This window comes from Eptesicus fuscus, chromosome 16 (assembly GCF_027574615.1).
Source record: "Eptesicus fuscus isolate TK198812 chromosome 16, DD_ASM_mEF_20220401, whole genome shotgun sequence".
NCBI lineage: Eukaryota > Metazoa > Chordata > Mammalia > Chiroptera > Vespertilionidae > Eptesicus > Eptesicus fuscus.
In genome coordinates, this window is record NC_072488.1 from 59738144 (window position 1) to 59759040 (window position 20897).

At 36.4% G+C, this 20897-nt stretch overlaps 1 protein-coding gene across 1 annotated transcript in view; it reads right to left on the reverse strand.

Annotated features, from left to right (window-relative positions):
- The window catches only part of TMEM131 (transmembrane protein 131), a 200845-nt gene that overhangs the window by 39917 nt on the left and 140031 nt on the right, over positions 1 to 20897 (reverse strand). The window contains exons 13-25 of the mRNA XM_054728464.1: positions 16106 to 16214; positions 14862 to 15015; positions 14603 to 14773; positions 13463 to 13573; positions 13237 to 13371; positions 9963 to 10067; positions 8413 to 8499; positions 4890 to 5042; positions 4715 to 4790; positions 3923 to 4040; positions 1680 to 1818; positions 1458 to 1567; positions 705 to 771 (exon numbers count right to left, since the gene is read on the reverse strand). Of these exons, the coding sequence (XP_054584439.1) occupies positions 705 to 771; positions 1458 to 1567; positions 1680 to 1818; positions 3923 to 4040; positions 4715 to 4790; positions 4890 to 5042; positions 8413 to 8499; positions 9963 to 10067; positions 13237 to 13371; positions 13463 to 13573; positions 14603 to 14773; positions 14862 to 15015; positions 16106 to 16214 (1535 nt within the window). The remainder of the gene's footprint in view (positions 1 to 704; positions 772 to 1457; positions 1568 to 1679; positions 1819 to 3922; positions 4041 to 4714; positions 4791 to 4889; positions 5043 to 8412; positions 8500 to 9962; positions 10068 to 13236; positions 13372 to 13462; positions 13574 to 14602; positions 14774 to 14861; positions 15016 to 16105; positions 16215 to 20897) is intronic.

Consider the following 20897-nt stretch of genomic DNA (forward strand, 5'->3'; position numbering starts at 1 on the left):
TCTATATCCCTCTCTTTTCTTCTCTCTCTAAAATAAAAACATTTAAAAAACCCCCAAACAAACCATGGATTCATCTGAAATATGGTGTTGGAAAGCATTATGGATATTGTGACAGGAAGACGAACAAGTGGGCCCTAGAGCAAATTAAGCCTGAAACATCACTGGAGACAAAAATGACAAAACTGAAGCTGTCCTACTTTGGGCACATCATGAGAAGACATGGTTCTTGGCAAAAGGCAGTTGTGCTGGGAAAAGAGGCAGAAGGAAAAGAGGAAGACCAAACATGGGACAGACTGACTCCATAAAAGAAGCCTTAGGTTGAGTCTACAGAGCTGAGCAGGGCACCGAGGACAGGACCTGGCGGACATCACTCAACCATGGTGTCACCAGTAGTTGGCGCATATCACACACATACACACTTCATCAAGATAGTCTCTGAATTTCTAGTAGCTGTTATACATAATCATGGCCTTAATGTTTAATGACCACCAACAGGAATCTTCTACCCAGTGTGCTTCATGTTGATCTAAATCCTACCTATTCTGCCTATGTTTTTACCTCTAGTACCATTACTGACAGTTCTAACTTCTTAGGTAACCTGCCCATCAGCCAAATTGAAGGGCAGGTAATAATTTTCCTTCACATGAGCATTGATCATGTTACAGAATTATTTCTGTGAAATAGTATAAAGTTTGAATACTTACACTGTTTCTGAAGACTTGGAATTCTAGTGTTCTTAAATCTATCTTTGCCACCTTGCTCAAATTAAACCTAAAATAAAAATGTATACATATTTCTGTGTAAGCAGCATCATAATTAAACAGATGATAGAGTAATTATCAAGTCTATATTTTGTTTGCAAATTATCTTTTGGCAGATTTGAGATCACTATTTTGTCAGATTAATAGCCTTTAAAAATTAATTGCCACAACTTACAGTTAATATTTTGCTCACTTTTAAAAGTAAAATATTTCAAAGGTTCCATTTGCTTTCTTTATAATTGTGTAGGAAGATCCTCTACATTGCCTTTTCTTATCTTAAACTGAAATTTGCTCCCATACACAAACAAGGTTGAAGTTCAATTTCCGGTCAGTGCACATACCTAGGTTGCAGGTTTGATCCCCAATTGGGGCGATTACAGGAGGCAACCAATTGATGTTAGAGTCTCTCTCATTCCCCTCCTTTCTAAAATCAATAAACATATCCTCGGATGAGGATTAAAAAAAATAAAAAAGTTGTATACTTAAAAAAACCCCCACAAAAAACTGAACATTTTTCCATTTGTTTAACATAGTATCAATCTCTCTTCCCCGAACCTCCTCTCAACTTTAATTACAGACCCGGAATTTCTTTAAGCCCAATCTATTACTATATGAGCTGCAATAGAGTTTTAAATGTGTAAAGTGAGGATTCAATGCTAGTATAAAAACATTTTGATTACCTGAAGAAGTGCTTACCTTGATATTAACTTATCTACAAAGACTGAAGGATTGGAATATAAAGCTAGAGGAATAAACTGAATATAAACAGGAACATCTGCAGGATTTTCTAAAGTAATCTCTTCTTCCTTAAAGAAAGTAACCAAACAGTAAATGAAAAATCCATAGTTAAAAGAAAGAGTCGATATTTTATAATCCTACTATGTACTTCCAAAACCCGACGTTGCTTTGAATACTTACCGAAGAGCAGTTGGTATTAGTGAGTGGAAATTTCAGGAGCCGGGGTGAGCTAAGTATGGAAGGCCAGGAGAGCTCAGCAGTGATTTTTGATAGTATATTTTTTTGAAGGTCTGTATTTACTTCAAATAAAGCACTCAATCTAGGAAAAAAACCCCACAATTTTATAAGCCACTGGGTCAAAATGAAGTATAAGTTCTCTAAAAAGAAATTCTATCAGGCTTGTGTGCTTGAGGAATTTTATTCTGGCTCTGGATAAACACAGCTTTATTTGCTCTAACATTTCACTGTGCTTTAAAAGAGATGTATAAAGTTGTTTCTATTTTGGCACAAAGAGCTGCCAAAATATGTATCCCTGATCACCTGTATCGTTTTTTCCACTGCGTATGTAAAGAAAAAGACAGGCAGATAACATATAATGTATGGGGATCCCAAAGGATCTTGCATGCCTAGTGGAAAGATCTAAACACTAAGAGCAGGGTGCTAAGAACATTTTTAGAACTAATGAGAAGGCGGTACATTGCTTGGCATATAGTTTTCCCTCCCTTGAGATAAAAATAAAAATCCTACATGCAGTGAAGACATCAGTTGCAAGGTAATCCATAGGAGGGCTTTGTGCAGATATATGTAATGTTATCAGCAACATTCGGGACGCATCTGAATATTTCCCTACTTATGAATGTTTGTAAACCAGCTGTTTAGAGCTCAGAACACATTTCCTAAGCAAACAATAGTATAAATGGGGCAAAGGTTCCTGGACCCAAATACTGAAGCCTATTTTAACCATAAATAATACCAAATTATGACACTGCAATATTGGTAAGAGCACAGGTTTTATAAGGCTAGTAACAGAGCCCTAGCTGGTTTGGCTCAGTGGCCAGAGTGTCGGCCTGTGGACTGAGGTCCCGGATTCAATTCCGGTCAAGGGCATGCTGGCAGGGTTGCAGGCTCGATCCCCAGTAGGGGGCGTGCAGGAGGCAGCTGATCAATGATTCTCTCTCATCACTGATGTTTCTCTCTCTCCCTCCCTCCCTCCCTTCCTCTCGGAAATCAATAAAAAAACATATTAAAGAAAAAACAAAAAACTAGTAACAGAAGTTCCCTGTAACGTACACATTGACAAGATACCACAGAGGCAGGAGCAGCAAGCATGCCCTGCTCCTATGCACCTGGGTCCTGGAGGCACAGGGCAGACAGGGAGCCCCGGTCTTTAGCAGTGGAATGCTGGGCACACAAAGAGGAAGGCCAGGGGTGTCAGTAGGTGGGAGGCGATGAGGTTCCTTGTCAGCTGAGCCTAGGGCAGCACTCTAAGTGACTTATTCACAATTTAATGTTAATTTGGAGACTGCCTGTATATTATAATGTCCTCTATGGAAACTTAGGAGACAAATAAGTGTTTCAATCAGTGTTTTCTTAGTGAGTTCATTGTCTCTCTGTACTTATTTTAACCATATGAAAGTAAAAATTTAACTCTTTGCTTTAAGAAAACTTTTCACAGCAGATAGTTCAGATAATCAGAAACCTCAGATTTAACTGTTAGTGGTTTGAAAATTTTATAGTACAATAAATTGCAATATCTTGATACATTTCAAATTAGCCAAATGAGAAGAATCATTTTCATCAGTTGTCATATTAACATCATTCTAGTCAAATTTTCTTCTGAAGTAACTGAAAAGATCACATTTCTATAAGGTCTGGTTTTGAATAGATTTGTCATTAGCATGTTTTGAATAGATTTGTCATTAGCATGTTTTCTCCCTGCCAAAGACATGCTGAGCCCACTGGAACTGGGCCTTGTGTACCCCTAACAGCCCAGCACTTCGAAAAGGTGGTCTTTCCACTATGACCACATACACACTCGGTCTCCTGCTATGGGATTAAACCGAGAACATGTTTTCCTTGCCTTTAACGGAGGTCAGTAGTAGACAAAACTTTCTTATGCAAATGGATGTGTCTGAAGTGAACACTGTTGTCATCCTACATAAAGACAACTTCAAATAGTTTCTTTGAAGTATCTAGAATGATGGAGTAAAGAGAAAAATGGTAGTGTGTATATTTCTGAGCAACATACATTAAAATGGCAATTCAAGATGCCTCATTAATAATTTTCTGAAGATTAGAATATTTTCTTAGCTATAGTAAAGTAAAATAATCTAATATAAAACATAATATTTAGGGAAGTAACATCAACTGAGACGTTTTGAACTTGTAAAAGTAGTCAAAATACTTAAAGTAAAACCACTCACTTATGACCTGAGTTTTCCTTTATTCCCATCCATCCTTTGAATAGGCTTTGATGCAAATCCCAGTCTGCATCCCATGTATCTTCCTGCATGGCTACCCCAGGCTGTACTTTGGGTTCAGCTAAAACAGGGAACATAAGTTATTATTATTATTTTAAATTAATTTTAGAGAGAAAGCAGGGGGGGGGGGGGAGAAAGAGAGAAACATTGATTTGTTGTTCCACTTATTTGTGCATTCATTGGTTGATTCTTATATGTGCTCTGACTGGGGATTGAACCTGCAACATTGGTGTATCAGGATGATTCTCTAATCAACTGAGCTACCACTAGCCAGGGACAGGAACATAAGTTATGATATACTCACTCTACATCTGATCCACTTGCCAATTTTCCTTCAAATGATTTCTACCCAATAGATAGGGATGGACTTTAAAAATGGCAGCCTTCATTAAAGAATATTTTGTGCCCCTGGCCAGAGTTTCTCAGTGGTTAGAGTGTTGGGCAGCACACTGAAGGGTCTCTGGTTCAATTCCCAGTCAAGGGCATGTACCTGGGTTTTGGGTTTGTTTCCTACCCCCCGTCGGGGGGAATGTAGGAGGCAACCAGTCCATGTGTCTTTTTCACTTCAATGTTTTTCTCCCTCCCAACCCCCTCTGCTTTCACTCTCTCTGAAAGGCAATGGATAAAAATATCCTCATGTGAGGATTAACAACAACAAAAAAACACACACACACACAAAAAAAAGAAAGAAAAACAATATTTTGTGGGTAGTGAAAAAACAGCAAAGTAACTTACATTTGGACAGAAAAGGTAAGCCAACATAGCAATGATCTCCACACTGCAGTCCAGGATCAAAATAAATGTTCGCAATCTATGAAGAGGTACAGGAGCTTCATGAATCCCAAGTCCACAGAAGGTCACAAAAATAAAACACTTATGGATGGGAATTCTTAATTAGAACATGTCAAACCTTTGATTTTTTCCCTGGCTCCAAGTCTTCTTTATTGGCCCGTAATCGCTTATAGTAAAACCGTCCATCTTCTGACAAAGATCGAATTTGCTGTATCTTTACCTTCTGTGAGAAGGAGTTCATTATACTTAAACTCTGATGAACTACTTTTCCCTGAAGAAAACAAACAAAAAACAAACAAAGTCATTTGTATATGGCTGGACTTCCTTACAACACACATTTAAGTGGCAACAGACATCTCTCTAGGAAACCAAAGCTCAGAGGACATTTAGAATGTTCATCAGTTGATAATCTCTAAATTTACAATCAGAGCTCTTATCAGCAGCATGCCTCTTTCTATGATAGGGTACCAGATTTTAAGTAAAGAATTGTGTAATTTAAATAATTCTTAATTAGAATCATATTATAGTCTTTTACTTTCTTTTGTTTGAAAACAGAATTTTTTGTTCTTATAAACTAAATCTTAGCTATTTAAAGAAGGATCTAAGATGTTCTTACCCAGTGGTCTAATACTTGGTATTAAAAGACTCAGAGTTTAAGAGAATGCACAGAAAAAGAGTTGAATGATGGTGAAGTTAAGACTAATACTCATCATTTACAGTCTAGCCAGATTAAATGCAGTAGAAAGACGTTAGAGGGCAGGAATGCTGCTGAGTCCCGGCTTGGCCTCTAATCAGTTGTGGCTTTTAGGCAGTTACCTAGTCTTCCTGTCCCTGTAAGAACTACTTCTCTCATGTCCATGTCTTCTTTTGCAGGGGTATATTGAGGATCAAAAGAGTAGCAGATACAAAAGTTCATTTTACGATGGTATTCAACAATGGAATTCAAATACTACTAGTAAGAATTAAACTATGAGTTATTTGAAATGTTTATTTTTTGTTGTTTTTGTTGTTAATCCTCACCTGAGGGTATTTTTCCATTGATTTTTAGGGAGAGTGGAAGAAAGAGGGAAAGACAGAGAGAAGCATCAATGTGAAAGAAAGAAGCACATCGATTGGTTGTCTCCTGCACATGCCCTGACCAGGGCCTGGGCTGGGAAGGAGCCTACAACCAAGGTACGTGCCCTTGACTGGAACTGAACCCGGAACCGTTTGGTCCAAAGCTGACACTGTATCCACTGAGTCAAACCAGCTAGGACTGAAATGTTTATTCTTAAGTATTATTTTCAGTTAGCTCCTGTATTCTCCATCTGATGAAAGACTTTACAGCATTTCATAACTGTTATAGATTGAATGTTTGTGTCACCCCCAAAATTTATGTTGAAAGCTAACTCCCAAATGTGATGGTATTTGCTGATGGGGCCTTTGAGATGCAATTAAGTCATGAGGGTAGAAATCTAATGAATGGAATTAGTGTCCTTAAAACAGGGGTGGGGAAACTCTTTCCTGCCAAGGGCCATTTGGGTATTTACATCATTTGCTGGTCATACAAAAATTATCAATTTAAAAATTAGCCTGCTGTATTTGGTCAAACACTTAATTAACTCACCCCTAATGCTTTGGCAGGGCCAGGCCAGACGTTCCCCACCCTGCCTTAAAAGGAGAGACCGGAACTTGCCCTTCCTCTTTGCTCTTTTGGCTAAGTAATAACACAATGAGAAGATGGCCATCAGAAAAATCAGGAAGAGGGCCTGCACAGTACGAAGGACCTTCTAAGTGCCTTATCTTGGACTTCCCAACCTGAACTGTGAGAAATAAATGTTTGTTGTTTAAGCCACCCACTCTATGGAATTTGTTATAGCAGCTCAAGTAACACAGTAATATCAAGTTACTTTGTAATTTCAAGCAATTAGCTGGTCTTGTAAGCCACCTGAAGACAGATATCTGAAAGCTTAATCTAAAGTAGTTCAAAACCAGCACCTTGTTTTTATACAGATGTTTTCTCATTCACTGTAGGATTTATGTACTGATTAAGGATATCATTGATGGAAAAGGCAACTGAAGGAACTAATCCTTTGACAAAATAAAGCTTTTAAGTAAGACCTAATCTTAAATGTGCTGAACCTTTTAAATAAAAAATTATATTTTTAAGCAGCTAAGATCTGAATTTAAGTTTTATTTCATGTATCAAGATTTTTACAATGTAATATTTTCTTAACCTACCATGTCTCCTACCACAAAATAAAAGACACACATTTGCCCTGATGTGCCCTGAACTGACTGAATCATCTTCCTGCAAAAGGCAGTGGCCATCTCCTGTTTTTGCACCTCTTTTCTCCTATTGTCCAGGCTCAAACTCTAAGTCATATTTTTGACTCCTCTATCTGCCAGCCTACCACATTTGCTTCGATGAGTCCCCTTAGAATATTAAAGAATAGCTCAAATGATTCTTGTCTATGTTCTCTTCTCCATCATTTTGCTCCTTCTTTACCCATCATCTACTAAGTGCCTACTATTGGGGATAAAAGGTCCCTCCATCCCTTTCCTAGAGCATCTTAGAGTCTCATTGGGGAGACCAACACAAAGGCAATATTTATAGCCCAATGTGAGGCTTGCTGCAAGAGAGGTAATTTCAAATCATTCCAAGATCACATAAAACAACTAGTACTGTCTAGTGGAGTCAAGCCGTCTTCAGAGAGGAGATGACAAGAGAACTGAAGTTGGAAAGATAAGTTCTTTGAAGGCAGACTAACAGCCAAATCTCCCCTCCATACTTTCATGTGGACTCTGGCCAGTCTAGGGTTGGCCTCCAGGCACTATATTGTTATTTTCATATGTATTCTGACAGAGTCCATCCTGAAAGCTCAGCTCTGATGATGTCAATCCTCTGCTCAAAAACTTTAGATTTTCATGAATTTAAAGGTACTCATTTTTATTTTATTTTATACTATCACTCCAACATAACATTCCATCTCTACTCTTGCCAAACTAGGCAAATGACTGCCTAAAGTTCTCTCAGACTTTACTGCTCTGTCTTTACCTAAGTTGTTCCCTGAGCCCTTGCAAGTTCTTGCCACCTCTGATCTATCCCTGCCAGAAGACAATTTGAGCGAGTTCACACTGCACCTTCATCAATTAGGTATGCATTTCTCTCACAGTGTTTTATTTTTATACTCTTAGAGCAATTTCTATATCCTGCTTCATATCTCTGAATCATGGGCCCATTTCCTATTCTAAATGGAAAGCTTCTTTTTAAAAAAATATATATTTTATTGATTTTTTTACAGAGAGGAAGAGAGAGGGATAGAGAGTCAGAAACATCGATCAGCTGCCTCCTGCACACCCCTACTGGGGATCTGCCTGCAACCAAGGTACATGCCCTTGACCGGAATTGAACCTGGGACCTTTCAGTCTGCAGGCCGATGCTCTATCCACTGAGCCAAACCGGCCAGGGCAATGGAAAGCTTCTTGAGAAGGAACCATTCCATACTCCTCTTTGAATCTCCTACAAAACCTGGTATAAAGTCTTACCTTAAAATAAGCAATTAATAGAGAATAAATAATTTTTCTATTGAATTTGAGGAACAGAGGTAAAGACAAAGAAAAAAATGAGCAAGAAAACGTCATTAAATTAATTGTCTTACTGGGAAGGACGGTGGAAGGACCATATGCTTTGGGAAGCTAGTCAGCGAACCCACGGCAATCACAGCCTTCACAGGAATTGTTAGGATCTGGGGAGTGAAAAGGCAGACCATAAGGAAGTGTTTAAGTCTGAGATTGATCCTGACCATTACTGCATTATTTTTTGGGATTAAAACAACTCATTTTGGGACTTACATTAGCAATAACCAACTCTTACGCAATATTAAAAACAACCATGGGTACTGTTTAATCTGACCAATGTACTCCATAAAATGCACTGAAATACAATCAATTTCCATGTACTTCTCAGTGACTCATTAAAAACATGGTAAACAAGACCAAATAATGGGGAAGGAATAAAGAACACATTTTTTCCCACAATACAGGTTATTTTGTAAATTATAATAATTTAAAAAGAAAAGTCAAATTGTACTCCTAAAACAATGCATGAAAAATCCAGTGTTTTCTAGAGTTATACACCTTTATATTTTTCATATATAGCAATAAGTTAATATAAAAACCTAATATAAACAATGACTTAAACATTCCAAATTAAAAAAAATTTTTTTTAATCCTCACCCAAGGCTATTTTTTTCCATTGATTTTTAGAGACAATGGAAAGGAGGGAGGAGGAGAGGGGAAGAGAGAAAGAAATGGCTGCCTCCCAGCCAACACTCTAACCACACTGGCCAGGGCTAAACATTCTAGATTTTGAATCTTAACTCACACTCATTTGTAACTCACAAAGATATTTGTCTAAAGTAATTTTCCCTAATTTTTATTTTCATCCATATTAACAAAAACTTGTCTTAGCCATGAAATATAATTATTTCTATCATGAGTGATAAACATGAATTCCATAGATTTAATTTGATATTTTCCTAACAAATCATTTATTATTAAATGTTTATTCTCAATTAGTTTTCTTTCATGTGGGGCTAAATGTGCTGAAAACAGGTAGGAGAACAAGGGTATCAATACACCGAATTTAGCAATGCACAACTTCCCAAAGCGCGTTTCAATATTAAAAATAAAAATATTTAGGTCTGGCACAAATACATATATTCAAATTTTGTCTGTGATGTAGAACGACTCATGTAAACACTCATGAGAACTCTAAGATGTGATTGCCCGACTGTCTTCCTTTTCAGAAACGTTACATAGGAGGAGATTTATGACTACAGGAAGAATCAGAGCTCTAGCTCATCAACCTCAGCCAGGGTCTCTGCAATGCTATCAACCACTGCTAAGCAGAGTTCTCAATGTGCTCAAAGCATTTTTGTGTGTGAAGATTTTCAGTTAAGAGGTTTAGGTTTTATTAGAAGACCAATATTCTCTAAACCAGCAGTCGCCAACCTTTTGGCCTTCACGAACCACCAGTGGTCCATGGACTGACCACTGGTTGGCGACCGCTGCTCTAAACTATTCTCAAAAGCTCAGTTTTTAAGGTATAAAACAGGTAAACTATAACTTTATGAGTAAATATAGTTCTGTTTATATAAAAACAACAAAAAACCCTCAATTATTCAGGAAACACTCATAAATTCCTTACCTCATAATCTGTTGTGATCTGTATGGCTCCATCATGAATCCCTTCCAGTTTTTTTGCAGTAAGCTTGACTCTGAAAACTGCAAAATAGCCTGAAGCTAATATCACCTGTATGTAGCAGAAATGACAATGATTCATTAGTCTTGCTAGTTGAAGTTCCTGCCAAAATGAAAAAGGTTATAGTGATAAACTGACTCCTGAATCCTAACATATACAAGGATGACACTGAGTTACCATATCATGTATAAATATCTTAAAACAATGCCCATCCTTGGCTGTTTATCTACACTTATTCCATGTGCCACTTAGAAAACTGGATCCTTGAGGAACAGAGTCCCAACTGCCAAGGTGGGGCAGGGTATGGTCTGCAGGAACTCCCCAGGTGCCTTCATGGAGCAGAGGGACACAGCCTTCCCACCTAGCCTTCAGCCACATTAGGGCACAGGTACACACAAAGTTGGTTCTGCCATGTTGATAATCATGTCGTCAGAGAAAATGAGATTGGGTTATATAAAAACATCAAATATCATGGAAAGAAAGAAAAGTTAAGCAATACAAATTTGAAAGAAGAATGGGGACCTTCTTTGTTTGCTCAAGCTATTTACTGATGTTTCTGACAATCTTTTCAATTGTGGAATTAAAAAAAACACCCAAGTAAACCATGAGATATATTTTAGATCTTAGTAATTGTATTTACATCAAAACAACAAATGTTGATAGACCAAATATATTCACTTTCCCATTTTTAGAAGCATTTTTGTGTGGGTTTTCTGTGATTCTAGTATTTTCATCATCTATATATATAAAAGCCAAGCGACCAGAATGATCAGAACGCCCTGAATGACTGGAACAACAGGTTGCTATGACGCGGCGCATACTGTGGCTGTCCAACCTCCTATGGCCCCTCCCCCCGGCCCCAATCGGGGTGGGCCAGCTGGACCCTACCTATGCACGAATTCGTGCACCAGGCCTCTAGTGATTTATAACTACCCAAGTCAGAACAAAGGTCTGAAGAGCAGAGAATGTTGGCAATGTGTGTTTTATAAGGTACACAATGCTAATTTAGCTCACAGGTTTGGCTTTTTAGAAAACAGTCGAAAGATTAGGCATTACAAACTTTAAGAAAGTCATTTTTGGAGATTCTATTTTGAAGTTCACAACTTCTGATTTTAAGTCAGGGTTCATAAAAATGATCTAATCTGTTTGTCCCTTGTTTCTATATTTATAGTTTTTAAAATTTTTGTTTTTGTTTGTTTTTTTTAAATATGTTTTTATTGATTTCAGAGACCGGGAATTGAACCTCAACCTGGTGGTTCATGGGTCGATGCTCAACCCCTGAGCCACACAGACCAGGCTGTATTTATAGTTTTATTTAAAAATAAATTCTAAAACCCTAAATTGTCAAACAGACTTTATATTGTTAAGTGGATCTCTCAAATTTAAATAGTATGTGTTACATATGCTATTTACTGTTAGGAAATAATCCAGATTTCTAAAATTATTTATAATGTCTTGTAAGGAAACAGTATAACTCAGCCATCTGGGATTAGACACACATACAATTTTACTGTTGGAAGGAACATATTAATGGCTGGTCTCATTATTAACTTTTTCCAGCATTTTATTTGAATTAGAAATAAAATTTAAACTGGAGTGACAAATATTACCTCTCATTAACATGTCTTTCTGTTTTAAAAAGAGGCTTTATTTCTGAACCAAACTTAAAACATTATAAATTATTAAAATGTAAACACCCATAAATCTACTATTATTCAGAAATATCCAATTATGCAGCTTGAATGCTCATAGCTGTAATTAGAATACATTATTTAGTAGTTTCGGACTTTTTCATAAATCCTTTCCAAGTTTCTACACACAATCATATTTATAATTGTTTCTTTGCTTCAATACTTTATTATAAAATCATGATTTCCTTTATGCATTTGGCTACCTCCTGTTGCTTAGAATCATTAATAATGCTATTATAAACATCTTCATTCTCACAGCTTTTGGCTCTTAAGTTGCTTGCATGGAAAGAATTTCTAGGAGTGGTATATATTGTCAAACTGCCCTCCAAAAACACTGTTTTGGGGGAATCCTTCCATAGATTTTAAAGACAAGTTTTAAATCAGTTTTTAAAACCTAAGGCATTCCCTGAAAGTGTATCTGTCCTCAATCTCTGCATTAGGGCATCTGATTTTCCTTTTGTAAAACTGCTGTAAGAGGTTCTATCCGCACCTATAGATGTGGTCAGTTTCAGTTCTTCTCATGAGAGGGGGTCCTAATTCTGTTCTGAGTAGGTGTAAACTCCAAGTTCCCTTTTTAGCAGTGGGGAGGGCTTAGACTGATACTACTATACCCACTTTCTCTTGTTGTGTGCTCCCAGCTGTCTATATTTATAAGACAGAAAAAAGTACATGGGTAGAGATCAAACAATGTTTACCTCATTGAACTCTTCTAATTAGTGCAGAAAATTGACCAGAACTATTGTATCATTGAACACAGGGTTAATCTAGTACCTATGGGACCTTCTCCTGTAATGACACTTGTATTATAAAAGGACTAGAGACCCGGTGCACGAAATTCATGAACTCAGGAGAGGGGTGGAGTGTCCCTCAGCCCAGATTGTGGGAGGGTGCAGGCCAGGCCGAGGGACCCCACTGGTGCATTATCAGGGCTGGGGAGGGATGCAGGAAGTTGGCCAGCTGGGGAGGCACCGCAGGAGAGCTCCAGGGCATGTCCGGCCCATCTCACTCAGTCTATATCAGCTGGAACCAGCAGCAAGCTAACCTACTGGTTGGAGCATTTGCCCTCTGGTGGTCAGTTCACGTCATAGTGACTGTCAACTGTCTGCCCCCCTGGTGGTCAGTGCATGTCATAGCGACTGGTCGACCAGTTGACTGCCCCGTGGTGGTCATGCACGTCATAGCGAGCGGTTGAGTGGCCTTAGCATTCATTAACATATTACGCTTTGATTGGTTGAACGGATGACCGGACAATTAGCATATTAGGCTTTTATTATATAGGTCAATTTAAATTTTGCTTGTTACAGAACTTTTTATGACAAGGTAGAACCCCTTTGGGTTTCAAGTGCCCTCATCATAAAGGGAGGGGCTTGAAGTAAATGACCAATGAGGTCCTTTCAAAACCAAATAACCACGACTATTACGAATCTCATGAAAATTATGAGTTGAAGTATATGACATGGCAACAGTCTTATGTCTGGTGTTTAGACAGACATACATCTACACTTAAGGAAACAATGAGGTTTACTTACTGATGACTGGTCTGATAAAGAGGATTTTTCTAACTCTGGAAGGCTTGCAATTATTGTCGTTCTATTGCCTCTTTCAGTAGCTATGAGTTCTATTGACAAGCCATCTCCTATGATGTGCCAACTTTTTATAGCCAACTTAAAAAAGAGAAAGATATGAAAGTGATTATTGCAGCACTATAATAACATCCTTAAATGTGATTTAGAATAAAAAGAGATTTTTTTTTACCTCAATTGGATTACTGTTTATAATTGCAAACAAAATATTACTCGCTTCTGTAGCACTCAGTACGCCAAAATCTATGAAACGTTCCTCTATTTTGGGGGGTAATACAAAGTACTGAAAAGATATAAAAGAACTAGATTAAATGTAGTTATCAAGAAAAAGTGACTACATTAAGATATTCTAAGGTTTCTATATTTTATGTAAATATACACATATACACACACATAAAATATAATTAAGAACTTTGTATAATGAAAACATTTTGAGTAATCGAAATGAAAACACTCATGGCCTCTACTCAACAGCTTTTCTTCCTCTGAAGGCACAGAAAAGCAGCAGAAATGGAAAGGGAGAGGGTAAGTGGAAAGAGCCCTAGAAGACAGGCTGAAAGCCCTTGGTCTCGGTAACACCACACATCCTGAAAGCAGCTACAAATACATAATAATTTAAGCAAAACAAATGAAGGAGCAGAATAATATGAAGACCTCCAGCTCTAATATTCTTATTGATGTCAGCTTTTTGGAGAACTACATCTCTGTTCTCATTTTCTTTTTATCTTCCTATCAGTTTCATTTATTTTATAAACTTTCATCAACTATTTTCAGGACACTGGATTTTTTTTCTTTTCTGTCTGATTTTCTGTACTAGGAAGACTTACATGCTAAACTTCTGCTTAGATTACTATTCCAATTATGTGTCTTTATCACCTTCCTTTCTTTTTATTACCTGGTTCTTTTCTTCACCCTGATGCTTCTTGGTCTCTTCCCTACATAGTTCCCTCTTCACCCTCCTTGTTATCTCTGCCCCCGCGCCCCCATCCCCCCATTATGAATTTCCCCCTGTTTTGTTTTTAGCTTTCCCATGATTATAACAGTTTAAAAGCAAACTCAAGAGAAAGGAGAATGTGGAGAAGATCTAAGTGGAGACTGTAACTAGAAGATTCAACTGTATCATGAGGGGAGACAGCTGCTGGGAAGGGTAAAAACCACTTTTCTTAAAGTACAGACTAGGGAGGAATTAGATTTACTTGTAAAGCACAGTAAGTGGCAAAATGCAAGGGTGCCTAATAATGACTGCCTAATGATACCTGAAAACACAGAAATGGGGAAGGGTTTAAATTTTAAAGGTAGATAACATACTTACATCTAAAAAGCCTGTATATACCCGCACAGGCAAATGAAATTTGGAAGCATTGGTAATGAGTAAAATGTTGTTATCTATGTGTACAGATGATGTGGATGGCATAAAAAACAGGGTAAAAATGTATCCTGATTCGTTTGGAAGAATTAAGACTGGTTTGCTGAAGTTGTGAACCTAGGAAATGATGGGAGAGAAAAAAACATCTTAGTATCTCCTAGCTTATAGATCAGTGAAGTTGAAGTATGAGGGGTCCCAGACATACTTTAAACATTGTTTTGGCTTCCTCTGGTAGCAACACATCATGAATGAGGATCGCAAAACTGAAAGTGTTAGTAAGGTAAATCGGCCTTTCCACAGGATCAGCAGGACTGTCTCGGATGTGAAACAATGTTGCAGCGTGATCAAATCCCAAATAACTATTAGAGACAAAACAAAACAACAAAAAAATCATTTTTACTTCCATGTGTTAACTTAAAATCCAAGTTCTTTTGTTGTGGGCAATAATTTATATTTAGCACTAAGGGCTGTTATTAGAGAATTAAAACTATTAATATTTTAGTGATTGACCACATGATTTAAAACAAAATTCAAAATGCAAAATATTGACATGTAATATAAAGAACTATTTTCTACTTAATTATATGTAATCAAAAAGTTAAAACCAAGAACATATTAACAGAAAGAATTGTAAGCTAATAAAAATGTTTATCATTAAATTATAAACATCTTTGTACCTACCAAGTTGGATATTAACTTATTGGTTACAGCAGCGATTTTCAATAGGTGTGTCACAAGAATTTTTAAAACATGCAATATCTGATTATTTAGTCAGGGGCACTGACCTCTTTTCCCTTAGATTGTAAAAAAAAAGACAATAGCCAACATAACAATATCCACACAACAATAGTGTGAATGAATAAAAATTATATCTATTTTTTTTTTCACATCTGCAGAAACAAATTTTTTGGTGTGCCCAGAATTTTAGTAACTAGTTTATGTGTGCCATGAGATGAAAAAGGTTGAATATTGCCGGGTTACAGTATAATTAGTAAATGAATTATATATATTATCACCCATTTACAAAAAGTTGCAATTCTAGAACAGTGCATATGAGCTTATAAAGGAATATATATGATTTTGTTTCAAGTGCCAACATACTTTACTAACAAGCCATGACCACTTCCATGTTACAAAAGGAATTTATAGAAAGGAAACAGTTCAACTGACTTAAACATTATTTAAAACTCATAGATTCCTTTTTCTATTGAATTACTGAGTCATCAAGACTTTAAGTCCAAATCACATCAACCCATTTACCTTTTTCTTCTAAGTAAAATATAAACAAAATATAGGAGACTTTTCTTCTTTATAGTTCAAGTTGTTCTTTTCAACAATAATTCCATGAGTTTATGAGAATTTAGCTACTACATTTTTACTAAAGTCAATTAGCAGGAAAACAGAATTTACTGATTAGTAAAAAGTAACAAAGCTTAAAGAGAAACTCACCCATCTAATACTTCTGCTTGATATGGTATTTCAAGTTTAGAATAACTCTTTTCCTTTGCTTTAACAGTGATTTTCCCAGAAAACTGAGATGTTTTTTTTGCCTTTGATGCTGAAAGGAAACACACACACACAAGAATATCTGTCACCTTTTGCTATCTCTAAAGAGTTTATACACAGAAGTATGAGGGTGACTATGTGGACTGAAAAAATATTAAAAGGAAAACTGAGCTTTCAAGTTGAATAGTTTTACAGTTTTTTAAATCAAATTATCACACTTCATAAAAAATAATGTTTTAATTTTCCTGTAATGGGACAAATAAGGAATTAGCAAATAAACACAATTCAGGAAGACTGAGCTACTGTATTTGAGCTACTTCTCTACAGCCATAAGCGTTGGTTTTGCTTATATTTATTTTCTCTGTTTTTAAAAATTTAAATCTTTACTGTTGAAAGTATTACATATGTCTCCTTTTCCCCCCACTGACCTCTATCGGCCGCTCCTGCCCCCAGCTTTGCTTATATTTATAGCAGGGTTTCTCAGCCTTGGCACCATTGACATTTTATGCCAGAGTAACCCTTTGTTGTAGGGTGGGGTGGCTGTCCTTTGCACTGTAGGAAGTTCAGCAGCAACCCAGGCCTCCATTTGCTAAATCAGTGGAAGCACCAACAGCTGTGACAATCAAGAATGCCTGTAGGCACTGCCAAATGTCCCTGGGAGCAAAACTGCCCCTCACTGACAGCCACTGGTTTACAACCACACTGAGAAAGAAATAACATTACTTGTGTGGCCAGTCTTGCTACAAATTCCCATTAAGTAGAGTTTTAAGCTCTGACCTCTTAGATTAGCCAACCCTAACTCACAGAAATAAGAGGAGACATCTCCTCTCGGCCATCACATTGCCTTCACAAATGAAATAAAACCTCTAAATTCTGTTCTACATAATTCTCACTGGAATTATAAAAGTAGATTCAGCTGGATCCAACCTGAGTACCTATAGGATGTTCCTTTCAAAGCAAATTAAAGCCACTTATTTTTATCCCCTTTAAAGTACTTCAGGAATGCTTCCACTTAGAAGAATTTACAGGTGGGCTCTGCAATGGGTGCTACCCAACTCTGGCAAAAATAAAAAAATAAAAAAATAAAAATAAAAAAGGTATGATATCTACTGTGTGGCTGGCTATGCACAGATGATGACTTAGATTTTTAAAACCTCTATTAAGCCTCATTTATTTCTGCTTGCTATTTTAGCCACTCCTGGGTGCTCTTAATTTTTCACTATTTATTCTGATGTAAAGTTGATCACAAGGGCCATAATTAAGGTATTTCATGATATCTTATAAAGTTATATTTTAGCAAATAAAGTTTTTAAAAACCTCAAGAAAAGTCAGTTAAAAATCCTAAAGAATAGTGACTTGGTGAGAAAGATGTTTGCTTGGTAAGTCAACACCATAGAGTTGATATGTGTCTTCTGAAAATATTAAAAGTTAATTAAAACACATATTTCCTGGTGATTTTCACAGCAATCCCAGTGGTATTTTGTGTTGGAATCTGGGGTGGCAGGTAGAATGTTGGAGGGATTGTCCATGATAATAAAAACCACTTTTAAGAAATACAGCACTTGCATAGTAATACTTATATCAGACAAAATAGACTTTAAACAAAGGCTATAAGAGACAAATAAGGACATTACATAACGATAAAGGGATCAATCCAATAGAAGACTATAACCTTCATTTATGCACCAAACACAGGAGCACCTAAATATATAAAGCAAATACTGATGGATGTAAAGGGAGAGATTGACAGTAATAGTGATAGTAGGGGATTTTAACACCCCACTGACATCAAAGGATAGATCTTTCAGAAAGAAAATCAACAATGAAATAGTGGCCTTAAATGACTCACTAGATCAGATGGATTTAAGTGATAATCTTCAGAGCATTTCAACCAAAAGGAGAATATACATTCTTTACAAGTACACATGGGATATTTTCTAGGTAGACCACTTGTTAGGACACAAAATAAGTCCTAAATTCAAAAAGACTGAAAGCATATCAAGCATCTTCTCCAACCACAACAGTATGAAACTAGAAATTAATCGCAAGAAAAAAAACTAAAAATACACAAACACATGGAGGCTAAATAACATGTTACTAAACAATGAATGGGTAAACAATGGTATCAAAGAAGAAATCAAAAGATACCTTGAGAAAAATGAAAATAAAAACACAAGAACACAAAATCTATGGGGCACAGCACAAACAGTTCTAAGAAAAAAGCCCCAAGTAGAAGAAAGGAAATAAAGATCAGAGGAGGAATAAGTGAAATGGAGTCTAAAAGAAAAAAATACACAAGATCAATAAAACCAAGATCTTCTTTGAAAAGATAAACAAGACTGACAAGAAACAAAGAGACTCAAATAAATAAAATCAGAAATAAAAGAGGTTAAGTAACAACTGACACCACAAAAATGCAAAGGATTATAAGAAAATATTGAAAGTATATGCCAACAAATTGGACAATCAGGAAGAAATGGATAAATTCCTAGAAACACACAATCTTTCAAAAGTGAATCAAGAAGAAATAAAAGATCTGAACAGACTGATTACAACTAAATAGAAGCAGTAATAATAATAATAATAAAAACTCCCAACAAACAAAAAGTCCTGGACTGAATGTCTTCACAGGTGAATTTTACCAAACATTCAAAGAAGAACTAACATCTATCCTCCTCAAACTAGTCCAAAAAATTCAAGATGAGGTAAGATTCCTAAGCTCATTTTACAAGGCCAGCATTATCCTAATTCCAAAATCAAATAAAGACTCTACAAAATTGCCAAAACCGGTTTGGCTCAGTGGATAGAGCGTCGGTCTGTGGACTGGAAGGTCCCAGGTTCGATTCCGGTCAAGGGCATGTACATTGGTTGCGGGCACATCCCCCCATGGGGGGTGTGCAGGAGGCAGCTGGTCGATGTCTCTCTCTCATCGATGTTTCTAGCTCTCTATCCCTCTCCCTTCCTGTGGAAAAAAAAAAAAAAAAGACTCTACAAATAAAGAAAATTATAGGCCAATATTCCTGATGAACATGGATGCTAAAATCTTCAACAAAATATTAGGTAACTGAATTCAGTGATACAATAAAAAGATCATGCACCATGATCAAGTGGGATTTATTCTTGGGATACAAGGTTGGTACAATATCCACAAATCAATCAACATGATACACAATATAAATAAAATGAAGAATAAAAATCATGTGATCACATCAATGATTTGACAAACATTTGATAAAATCCAGCACTCATTTATGATAAAAATTCTCAGCAAAGTAGGAATAGAGGGAACATACCTCAACATAAAAAAGACCATATATGACAAACCCACAGCTAAAATTATACTTAATGGGGAAAAACTAAAAGTGTTCCCCTTGAGATCAGAAATGAGACATGGATGTCCACTTTCACCACTCTTATTCAACATAGTATTGGAAGTACAAGTCATAGCAGTTTGACAAGAAGAAGAAATAAAAGGCATTCAAATTAGAAAGGAAGAAGTAAAACTGTCATTATTTGCAGATTACATGATACTGTATATAGATAACCACAAAGATTCTACCAAAAAACTACCAGAACTGATAAATGAATTCAGTAAAGTAGCAGGATACAAAATAAACATATAGAAATCAGTTGCATTTTATACACCAAAAATAACAATATCCAAAAGGGAAACTGAGAAAACAATCCCTGATACAATTACATAAAAAAACTAAAATGCCTAGGAATAAACTTAACCAATGAGGCAAAACACCGTACTCAGAAAATTTAAAGACCGTGAAGAAAGAAATTGAAGGTACAAATAAATAGAAGCATATATCTGTGCTTATGAATAGGAGGAATTAACATCATAAAAATTTCCATATTATCCAAAGCAATCTATAGATTCCACACAATTCTTATTCAAATACCAATGGCATATTTCACAAATCTAAAGAAAATAATCCAAGAATTTATATGGAGCCACAGAAAACCCTGAATAATCACAGCAACCTTGAGAAAGAAGAGCAAGGTTGGAGGTATCACACTACCTGAATTATCAAACTATACTACAAGACTACAGTAATCAAAACAGGATGATACTGGCATAAAAACAGACACATAGATCAATGGAACAGAATAGCGAGTGCAGAAATAAACCCAGGCCTGTATGGTCAATTAATCAAAAGCAAAGGAGGAAAGAATATACAATGGGGTAAAGACAGTCTTTTCAATAAATGGTATAGACAAAATTGGATAGACAAATGCAAAAAAATGAAACTAGATAAACTTCTTACACCATATATAAGAATAAACTCAAAATGGATTAAAGGTTTAAATGTCAAGATTTGAAACCATAAAACTCCTAGAATAAAAAATAGGCAAGTAAAATCTCTGTCATTTCAGCAGTATTTTTTCTGATATTTGGGCAAGGGAAACAAAAAAAATATAAACAAATGGACTACATCAAACTAAAATGTTTCTGCACAGCAAAGGAAATCATCAACAAAATCAAAAGACAACCTACTAAATGGGAAAAGATATTATTCACCAGTGATACAGTTTATAAAGAACTGATATAACTCAACACCAAAAAACAACCCAATTAAAAAATGGGCAGATGACCTGAATAGACACTTTTCTTAACATATGAGAGGCCGGTGCATGACATTCGTGCACTGGGGGTAGGGGTGGGAATCCCTCAGCCCGGCCTGCACCCTTTCACAGTCCAGGAGCCCTGGGGGATGTCCCACTGACG